The sequence below is a fragment of the Apaloderma vittatum genome, unplaced genomic scaffold (genome assembly GCF_000703405.1).
Source record: "Apaloderma vittatum isolate BGI_N311 unplaced genomic scaffold, ASM70340v1 scaffold34028, whole genome shotgun sequence".
Classification (NCBI taxonomy): Eukaryota; Metazoa; Chordata; class Aves; order Trogoniformes; family Trogonidae; genus Apaloderma; species Apaloderma vittatum.
In genome coordinates this window covers 22,160-32,841 of record NW_009731877.1, presented here as the reverse complement: position 1 = coordinate 32,841, position 10,682 = coordinate 22,160, and the positions used below count along the sequence as shown (strand labels likewise).

At 48.6% G+C, this 10,682-nt stretch overlaps 1 protein-coding gene across 2 annotated transcripts in view; it reads right to left on the bottom strand.

Annotated features, from left to right (window-relative positions):
- Positions 1-329: 329 nt before the first annotated feature.
- The window catches only part of HNF4A (hepatocyte nuclear factor 4, alpha), a 16,621-nt gene continuing 6,268 nt past the window's right edge, over positions 330-10,682 (bottom strand). Inside the window, exons 4-10 of one of the 2 annotated variants that reach the window (XM_009875342.1) lie at positions 9,235-9,360; positions 6,610-6,765; positions 3,110-3,197; positions 2,438-2,593; positions 1,917-2,153; positions 1,129-1,255; positions 330-513 (exon numbers count right to left, since the gene is read on the bottom strand). In XM_009875342.1, the coding sequence (XP_009873644.1) occupies positions 330-513; positions 1,129-1,255; positions 1,917-2,153; positions 2,438-2,593; positions 3,110-3,197; positions 6,610-6,765; positions 9,235-9,360 (1,074 nt within the window). The remainder of the gene's footprint in view (positions 514-1,128; positions 1,256-1,916; positions 2,154-2,437; positions 2,594-3,109; positions 3,198-6,609; positions 6,766-9,234; positions 9,361-10,682) is intronic. The other variant, XM_009875343.1, reaches the window with a different exon arrangement.

Here is a 10,682-nt window from a genome sequence, read left to right as displayed (position 1 = left end):
TGCTGAAAGGCGGCAATGGGCAAACAGCCAGCTGCTCTATCCCCAGCATCACTGCATCCTCCCCACAGAGGGAGGCAGAAATCTGGCCCTTCTTACAAGGACTGAGGGTTTCAGTAAGAGTTCGGCCTTAGTTCTGAGATTTGAGGCTGCCTGTGGCACATGCTGTCTGTAGCTGCAGGAAGACAGCTTGTGGTGGACTAATCCAATAAGCAAGTCCGTGTGTTTGCACCCAAGGCCCTCTGGATGGCTTCTCTTTTCACAGTGACAGAGTCAGTTTGGGCTTTTCTCCAACACGGTCTTCTACAGGAGGCCAGCTGCTCCACAGATTGCTAGATGACCTCCTGTTTTGTGATGGCAGGTTGTGGGATGGAGGTGGGCTGTTTTGCCACGGTTGCAATGGCTCCGGGCAGCAGCTTGTATTGCTCTGGTCCTGAGCCTGCAGGTGGAGATGGCTGTGGAGTTTCTGGAGTAGCTACAGAGAGAGAAACAAAATTAGAAGAGGGCTTCATGAACCTGTCAGCACTAGGATCAGTCCTCAGTTGTGTGAGGTTCAGGTGGAAGCAAGGCAGGCTCTGTAGCAAAATTGTTGCTCCTAAAGCCTTGTGTGTTTGCTGCAAGGCAGCCTGGACACACAGGCACAGGCAGATGCCCTGGAAGAACCGCCATAATGAACACTGAGTGAGAGGTGCTGCTGGCATTTCGATCTGTACTGGCCACGTTTTTGGTCAGCTGAGGTTATCTCAGCTCAAATTTCCAAGTGGTGGGCCGGGGTGATGAACCAGATTCTCCTGTGTTTTTGCAGAGGGCAGAGTGAGGTGTGTTTGAACCGCTAAAGGGGAGGAGAGCCTTTCAGATGATTTTGGTAGGTCGTGGATGGGACTATTCATCCCTTAAGGGCTATGTAAAAATTCCAGTCTGCCAGGGAACATTTTGTTGAATCAGTTAGTCTAGCCTAATCTAATCTAACCCACCTCTCTGTCTTTCCCTCCTTCCTGCATAGGAATTTCTCACACTCTTTATCAGAGACTCTGTCTTGCATGGAGATTTTCTTGCGAGAGAGAAACTACCTCCACAGGCACTCTAGAAAGCTTTGTTTCTTCTGGGAGCTCTCCGACTCTCAGGTGATACTTACACATCTGCCCATTGTGCATCTGAGGGGGCATTGTGTTGGCCACGATAACATTTGTTCCCAGGTTCTCCTGGATCAGATGAGGGTGCAGGGGGTGGTGAGCATGCGGCGTTTCACTTGATGAGCCTAAAAACACGCATTTGACATTAGTTGCCACTAGGCAGAAGGACACAACTCAGATGGGCGGACCCACTGCACCGAAAGGTCCAAGGCTTTGTGCACGATCAGGTTATGCACATGTGGTTGGAGCACACCCTTCCTATGTTCCTCTGTGGATACCTTGGGTTCACTAACCCCTGCTTGCTGCCTGCATTTCCTCTTACACAGGATTATATTCCTCTCTACCCGAGTCACACCTCCACATAAAGAATAGTACAGTGGCAACTTTCCATTTTGTTTTGCCCCATGGTATGCTCCCACTAGGAACCCTGTGATGCTCTTTGAACCTGAGCTGTGGCCTTTTGTTGTGATGACTCCCTTCTGACACAGAGGAAGGTTGGTGCAATCGCTGGCTGAGAGGGGTTTGGGCGTTGCGCAGCAAAGCTTGCCTACACACGCAGCAAAGCTTGTCTACATGCATGGGGACACCTCTCTGTGAACAGATGCACAGCTAATGCATCTCTTTAGGTGAGTAGAAGTGAAGGACCCTTTGTTACATGCCAAGGGCTGACCTGCAAACAGGGTGTCTCCACCTTTTTCAGGTAGGAGGCAATGGCTATGGGGGGTCTCAAAGGGATTGTGATCAGGGAACACCGAGAGACCTCTTGTAGGACCCTCCGGTACTCACCTCCCAGCAGCATCTCCTGCAGCAGGTTGTCAATCTTAGCCATGCCGAAGAGCTTGACGAACTGGATCTGCTCTATCATCTGCCAGGTGATGCTCTGCAGCACTGGCAGCAGCAGCAGCAGCTCCCCGAAGCGGCCCCGTGAGTCGTATTGCCGGTCGTTGATGTAGTCCTCCAGGCTGACCTGCACCTGGTACCGCATCCGCTTGATCTTGGCGGGGGCGCTTAGTCCTTTAGCATCTGAAACAACCCCCAGAGCAAACTACCCAGGCTGCTTCCCTTGGAGCTGCCCTGCAGTGATAGCATGAAGTCTGGGTGCGGACTGAGGTGAACTGTCTCTGATTCTCTGTTGTCTGCTGTAATGGACCTGTTTTCTGTTCTCCCACTGGCTTTCCCACTCTCTCTAAGAACAGCTTGGCTCAGAGAGGATACTAGGCAGCATTTCCACAATTCATGGACAGGATTAGTCAGCATAACCCAGACTAGTCCCCTCTGATGGTAACACTCACCGAGCATGAGCATACCTGGGTCAAAGAAGATGATGGCTTTCAGGCAGGCATATTCGTTATCATCTATCTGCAGCTCATGGAAGGGGAGGACTAGCTCGTCCAGGATGCGGATGGCTACACGGTTCACCTCCACCAGTTCGGGGCAGTTCCTTGGGATAATGTGGTCGTTTCCTTGGGACAAACAGAACAGAGACCATCACCTTGTCATTGCCCAAGACTTACCGATGGTGGCAAGGAGTTCAAAACCGAGTAACCAATGCTGAGATAATTTTGAGGGTGGAAGACTTAAGAAAGCTCTTCCTACTCTTCCTTGGCTCAGCCCGCCAGAAGTGCTGATCTGTGTTGCCACAGCAGCCTCTCCTTATACTGGAATCACTCATGCAAGGAAAAGCTGACTGAGGAGCGACAGCCTTTTTCTTAATCACACCATAGCCTGCTTGTGTGAACCTGTGAGGGTAATGTGAGTGTTCACAGTCCCCCAACTTTACCACATGTTGTGGCCTTAATGTGAACATTAGCCAGGCCTAGCTGCACCTGAAAGTTACACCAGGCTTGGTAAAGTACAGAAGAACTCAGGCCACCACCCTACAAGAGGGGTGCCCACAAACACTGAACTGCCCTTTCTTTCTCCTCAGCAAGGAAGCTTCGCAGAAACAGAGGAACCAGGAGCATAAGTGCACTCTTTACCTAGCAGCAAGACATCCTTGAACATCATGGACCTCTTGGCAGCTCCAAGTAACAGATGTTCCCCTGCATGTGCTCGCAGCAGTGCTACCTGCAAGGGCAGGGAAAAGTTATCTGGGTGATGCAGAAACAGACGCAAGGCTCTGATTTCATGTAAGCAGAAAAGAAAGTCCAGCATTTCTTATTGCACTCAAGGATGCAGAGTGAGAGCCCTTCTACAGACACAGTCAGAGAAAGAGGCTGAAAAATGGTTTACTCCTCTGCATAAACAGCTATAAATCCAGCAAAACCAGTAGGTAATAGACAGCACCTGAGATATCTCATATTCATGGCACATGTCATGAGTAAAACCCTGCTAGACTGTCCCAGGACCTCACACCAGCAGAGGGACATGTTCACGCTGCAGACAAGTGCAGATGATCACAGCTGCGGACGAGGCAACTCCCACCAAGCGCAGACCCAGGGACTGTGCTCCAGCCTGGGAAGTGGGGAGAAGCGTGACCCACTGCTGTGGGCAGTTGCTGTCCCTCTGGGCCGTGCCACCTCCCATTGGCATCGTGCTTGTGGGGTCCCATGTCCGCCCAGCTGGCAGGGTCACCCTCTGGCCGCTCCATGTTCCCTCCACAGCAACGGGCATTTGGGCCAGGGAAGGCAAAGGGATGTTTTTCTGCCCCGACATTAATGATTGAAGTATTTAATTTTACACCCTCCAGTGGCTCCTGAGAATGTTCTGAATCTTTTGCCCTCCTTCAGTTAAAAATTTCAGAGATTTAGGCAGAAACAGAAGTTAACGATTGGACAGCCTGACACAGAGGCTTCTTAATGTCCAGCTGGGAGACTCTGCTGAAGAAAACAATCGTTAAACATTAATGGAGCGATTCTGAAAAGTGTGTCCTGATGGGAATGGTCCCGTTTCCCAGTGTGTCATCCCTCAGCATCTAAAGAAGTCAAAAGAAATCTTACCCCACCAGAAAAGCCAGAAGAATGTGTCACCAGCAGAAGAGAGCTCTAGTTAGAAAAGATGCTGATGTCTGAGAGGCTTTTTTTTTTTTTCAGAGCGTGAGGAGTTATGCAAAATAAACAGAATGGAGGTCCTTGCAGAAGACTGTGCACACAAGATGATGGAGAACCTTTATCTATATGCCAAAATATAGACTCTCTCTCGATCTAAATGTGGGTGGATGAGTTAGATGAGCTGCTTGTAGCTACCAGAGCTGTGCAAAACTGAGCTTTGCCATATGATGAAACTTTGAGAAGGGTGGAAAAACTGTGAGTCCCAAAGGAGAGCAGAATACTTGCGTAGAAATTTCCTGCCTAATGCAAATAGAATTTGTTTGTTTGAGGAGGGTTAAAGTAAATTACAACAAAGCAAAACCATCTAATTTGATATTTGTTCTTGTGGGATCAATCTGAGATACATCATTCCATTCTGAACTAGGATCACAGAATCACAGAATTTTGGGAGTTGGAAGAGACCTCAAAAGATCATCTAGCCCAGCTCCCCTGCCAGAGCAGGATCACCTACAGTAGATCGCACAGGAACGCATCCAGGTGGGGTTTGAATGTCTCCAGAGAAGGAGACTCCACAACCTCCGATAAATATAAAAGTTTTAACACAACAAAGTAGAACTGTTAACTTGAAAATCAGATGTTTTGCCCCACCAAACCCGCTACTTTGACATTTTGGTGCAGAGGAAGAATGAGGGGTTGGGTATGACCTTTCCTATAAAACCATTGTCAGCGATGATTCATTCTCAGGCAACATTTTAATGGCAAAGTAACAGTGTTTCCCAGCATTAAATGTTCCCACTGGACATGTCTTGACTGGCTCTTAAGCCCCTTGGGCAGCTGCCTTGCACGTAGTTTTGTTCATTTCTGCTCCGTGGCATTTCTCTCCTTTCTCCTGCACTCCCTAGAGTATCTGCTGCCTCTGTTTCTCACACCATCCTTTGAAAGCCCTGATGACATTAACTGATGGCAATAATTGATTAGTTTTAATGCAGCACAGTCTTTCCTTTCAAGTCCTTTGGGACAGATTGGGAACTGCTCATGATGGAGGATGGCTGGTCACAGCAGAAGACCTGTTTCAGTTCAGACAAGCCTGTGAGCTGCTGAGAGCAGCCTCTACCCTGTAGGTAGGCGGGTTAGGTTTTGTTTTGTTCTTTGAGAAATTTTGCAGCCCCATGATTGTAAAATGAGCTCACGTGGAAATTGCTGTAGTTGGCAGAGGTATTAACCAGGTTTACTGCCTCTGTTCCAAATGGCACAAGGATGCAATGGGTTGTGGAGAGCTGCCCAAGCCTTCGCGGGGCTGCAGCCTGTTTGCTGTGTAAATGTCATTTGCCATTGGAGTCCACCTTGGGTTTCATAATTTTTTGAGTTGTATTTGCATTAGGAGTTGAACACATTTCGTACCATTTTGAACAATTTAGCACTTGCACACAATAGAAAAGAGGGAAATATGCTTCAGTGTTAGCAGCACTGAATTCCCCCGGGGCTCTATGCTGCTGGGTGGTTACTGAGGAGCTCAGATTTAGGATTTGCAGGTTTTCAATCAGCTGGATACTCTTGCTTTCTGGATATAATTTTTCTTCAAGATATAAAAATTACTTGAACGTCAGTAGGGCTGGAAACTGATTCTAGCTGAAGAGAACATGTGGTGGCTTTGTGACTGTACACCAGGCAGACTGAAAATACCCTCCCAGCTGTGACAGGACCTGTGCCGGCCACTGCCAGAAGTGCTTTCACTTCTCTCTGGAGTCTTCCCACCATCCCCACACGTGGTGTTCAAGTCCAGGCACACATCGTGTCCTGCAACATCTGCTGCAGACCTCTGAAATTTAGACTTAAATGGGAGACTTCTTGTATCCCCTTGAGGATGTAGTTTTGCAGACGATATCAAAACCACTGTGCTTATCTTGGGTAGGGAATTAACAAATGTCATTTTAGTAATTTGTGTTAAATGCAAATATATTCCTGTTTTTCAACCCTGAAGAGAGATTTTCTTACTGCCTTGGCAGCAAACTAGTGGTTAGTTTCAATAATTCCACACTTGGAGAATGAATACAGACATGTCCCCAGGCAAGAAGCAGAGAGAAAGATTAACAGGCAGATTTGTCTCTAAGTCTTGAGTAGACCTTAGGCTAGAAATCTGGCCACTAAATCTGATTACCCTAAGCATTTGAATAGCACCTCAGGTTTTCAAAGTGCTGTGCAAACTATAATTAATAAATAATTGACTGATAGTCCCATGCAAAGTGCACACCTGATTACGTACCTAATTTGAGCTCAGTGTTATCGTGCCTGTGCTCATCGACTGATTAGCGGCACATGCAAATGGCCTGTGCTGGCATTGTATGGAGGCCGTTCCCAATCAGCGGCAGCAGTCGGGATAACACAGAACAATGCACATTTTCTTCGGAGGTCTCAGCCTCCTGGCTCTCCCTTAGCTCCCCGCTGCCTTCGCCAGGGCTGAGCAAGGCGGGGTGCAGGGGAGGACTTGCCTGGTCGTCCAGAGGCAGCTCACAGAAGGCAGGGATGTACTTGGCCCACTCCACCAGCACTAGCAGCTGCTGCTTCATGGATTCACAAACGTCAGAAATGTTGGCGATCTTCTTCCCTCGGATGTCTGCGTTCATCACAGGAACTGGGGATGATATCTGCAAGGAGAAAGGGATCCTTCACTTTTCAGTGCCACAGAGAAAATGTAGACAGGAAAATCCCCAGCCCATGGGTTCTGTGTTGATGCAGATGCCAGCGTCTACGGTTACTTTTTTCTGTTACACATCCAGCTCCCTGAATATGTTACCCAGCCCAGCTCATTTCAAATTGAGATCAGCCTGGGCATCTGTGAACATGAAATGCTTCAGAGCTGAGGCTGTGGATCATCTTGGTAAACTGTCATGCCTTGAATAGACTGTGAAGCATAGGAGAAACGTTTCTAAAAGCAAGATCATCCTCCCACTAAACAAATGTGCTCAGTCATGATCCAAGAGGGAGCAGAGGGGCTCAGCCTCACCACTAGCAAGGACACATGAGCCCAGTGCTGCTAATTAAGCTACTTGTTCCCACTGCTGCCCCTTCCACCCTGCTCCAGGGCCAGTGCTCGGCCAGAGCTGCCGTGGCTGCTTTTGGCAGGAGACACGCAGGCTCCACTAATGCTCCTGAGTCAGCATGAGCACAAGAAGTCTCTGCAGAAGGTAGCTTTCCAGGTCTGACATTGCTTTCTGTGGGTCCCAGGACATAAATATTGGACATTACCCAGTTTGAAATGCTAAAGACAGATTTTAAAGACAACCTCCCACCTGCCCCTAGATTTTTAGCCCTTTTGGCAAAACTGTGCGTGTGCAAACATGCCCACAACACATCATGGTTTTTGCACGGTGGTTGCAGAGGTAAACGGGGCTGTTTCATGCAAAGGATGGGCTTGACAGCTCCGCAAGTACGTCACACAGAGCTGGAAAGAACATCTTCCCCAAACCAGGCACCCAGCCTCCTGCCCAGTTCTCACGCATAGCTGCTCACTCAGCTCATCTAAAAATTAGCCCTTAGTCACTATTTTATCCTCATGCTTCTGTAAGCAATTAACTCAACCCCATCGCTGCCCTCCACCTGCCCTCTGTGCTCTTGTACCTCAGCTCTTCCTGTCCTGTTCCTGCCAGCATTTTCAGCTTGGACCCTGCCAGCCTCCCCAAGGAAGTGGAATTCAAATGCTACCTGCATTTTTTTTTTCGGGTTGCATTACCTGGAAGCTTTCCAGCTCTTGAGCTATTATTTAATAAATAAGATTGTAAAAATCTCACTGTGTATTACCCTAATCAGAGAGCCCGGAAGGCTTAGCAAATAAATAAAGACCTCTGAGTGAGTGACCCGAGATCTCTGAGAAAGCAGCTCCTCAGCAGTATCTTGTTCTAATTAGCTAGGCACATAAAAGTTACCAATTACCGTGCTGGAGCCTGCCTTGTTTAATGAATCTCTCTGTGCTCCATGGGAGAGCAGGAGCTCCCCTGGATTTGTCGATGGTTGTAGTTTTTATCAGCAGACCCTGCTCCAGACTTACATCGGATGCCACTGCAGGATTCGGAGTCCTGGAAATGCCCTTCCCTTGTAGGTCTGCTGACTTGAGACCCCATTATCTCACACCTCTAGGGTGAGATAAGCAGCATCAATGTTATTTTTATAGGATGTATCTATATATATTAGGGCCTGGGTAGGACAAGGTGAGACGTGGGATGAGATTGGACATACTGCTTGGGTACAGGATTGGCCTTTCTGGCCTATACCCTCCCCAGGGAAGTAGATCTTACAGCCTGAGCCCGAGCATGGAGCCCAGAGCACAGCACGCCCTGTCCTGGAGCATCTCCTGGAGCAGCCTTCAGGACGGTATGACCCCTGAGGCACGGAAGACCTTAGACTGCCAGCTTGAACCCCTCTTCATTTTCACCAGGACAAGAAGTACTGCTCCCCTTAGCTCCTGTGAAGGACGGCAGCTCCTGCCTCCAGCACAGCCCCGTGCTCATCACCTGTTCTTGCGGCCAAAGCCTCCCCACAGCTCCTGTCCTGTGTCCTCCCAGACAGTGCTGATTTGACATACCCTGTTTGCAATATCCAGTTTCTTAAATCAGGGTTGTCTTTTTAGGTGAGCACTCTAGGAAATAAATCTTGGCAGTGGACTTGTGGAAATGGGGAATTTCAAGTAGAGTATCTGCATAAAATAAGCATGAAACTGATTCCTTGTGAAACTGCAGGAACCTGGAGTTCCTGACAGGCGACGGGGAAGGGAGGCTGGCCATGCAAGTCCAGCCCCTTGGCTGGCTTAGGCTGCCACAGCTCCTTTGGATTTCAATGATTCCCTCCTGTTTTCTTCCAGCAGGCTCTGCAGCCTTCATGTGTCCCATCAAAGCAGAACAGATTATTACATACTATTACAACTGAGTTCTGGACCAAGGAGCATTAAAGGGATGGTTTCAGGTAACAAATGTCTTTGAAAAAACAGCGTTGAGTTGGCAGATAATTGACTTAGAAAAGAGGTGGTAATTTGAAGATCCAGCTTTTAAATACTCAGCTGGCTCTACTAGCCAGATAGAGCCGTGTGCTTTTGTATTTCCCAAAGAAAAAAGAAGAGGTACCTGTTGTGCCAGGACTTCGGCCTGTATTAAGACACTGATGGAGGGCAAGCTGCTGTCTTCGTAACTTGATCTCCGGGTGCTGATTCGGTCCCGTTCATTTTGAACAGCTGTAAGAGAGTATTTTGGCTGAGCTGCAGGTCCCTCATGGCAATGTGCACCGAAAACTAGAACAGACTTTTGGCGTTCCCCTTCCTTAGCTGCAGTTTCCCAGATTCCCTGCCCGCAAGAGCTGACTACATCTGACGGCTCTGTTTTCACATTAGCTTTACTAGGCCTTCCTGGGACGGGCTCATTTCAGAAGCCGGGCACATGGTTCAAAGCCTGTAGAGTTCAATGGGAACGTTTCCTTTCAAAGGATCTGGCTCTCAAGTTTTTTGATTTCAGGATACAGGGTCTGAAGTGGTGGCCATGGTCAAGCCTGCAGCCCAGAACTTATGTGTGAAATGGAGGAGTTGAGTATCTGCATGGCTTCTTTGTCCACGACTTCTGTGAGCTCCGTTTGGAAAGCTCTTCCACTGGGTAGGGGCAGCTGGAAAACTTGTGTCTAAGCTACAATAAGGAAGGAAGTGCAGAACAGCTCCTACTTATCTGTCCCGAGTAACAGAACTCTCTCATACCTTACCGTCATGAGAGTCCCAGGACAGTTTGGTTGCCATGTGCCTCCCTGCTTGGTCTAGTCTTGAGAAGGACTTAGGCTTTGGGTCTACAGACACCGGCAGCCAGAGCAGAAGCAGTATTGCTCAGGGGCAGCCAGTCAAAGGCATCTGCTCAAATAAGGTATTGATCAATGGCAGGGGAAGCAGAACAGTCCCTGCATTAGGCTGGTGGCTCTCTGGATTGATACGTTCGCAATGTATAAATCCTCCTGATAAAAAGCAATAATGAGGCTGGGCCAGAAGAAAAGCCCTGCAGTCAGCGGCTGTAAATAGGAGCTCTCAAGGTTATGCTGCTTGTTATCAGGAGCAGGCCCCCGAGTTCAGTCACGCCATGATGTTTTCCAAATGTTTGCTCAGTATTAGCTGGTCATGCACCTAATGTAACTTCTATTGAATATTAACAGACAGCAGCAAAGCTCTGGGCATGGGATGAGCGGGTGCTGCAGGGAGAGGAGGATTCCTATGTTCCTGAGGAAAAGTCAGGCGAAGTTCCTAGCTGTACCTCATCCCCCCTTAACAGGGAAGAAATGTTCCTGCTCAGCGGTGATCCCTCAGGCCAGTGTTCCTGGGAAAGCCACCCAGGCACTGCTGGTACTTCCCTGTTTTCTTCAATGAACCCTTGTCTCTCAAGTTTCTCCTCGAGAGGGTGTGAGCTGGGGGGAGCACAGGGTTTAATGGAACAACAGGGACAAATGTCTCCCAGTTGTCTGTTTGTTGACGTCAATGGGGTTTGCTCTGTGGGGTATCAGGCAGCTCTGTAGGCTGCTCCTGCCAGTTTGTCCCTTCACTACT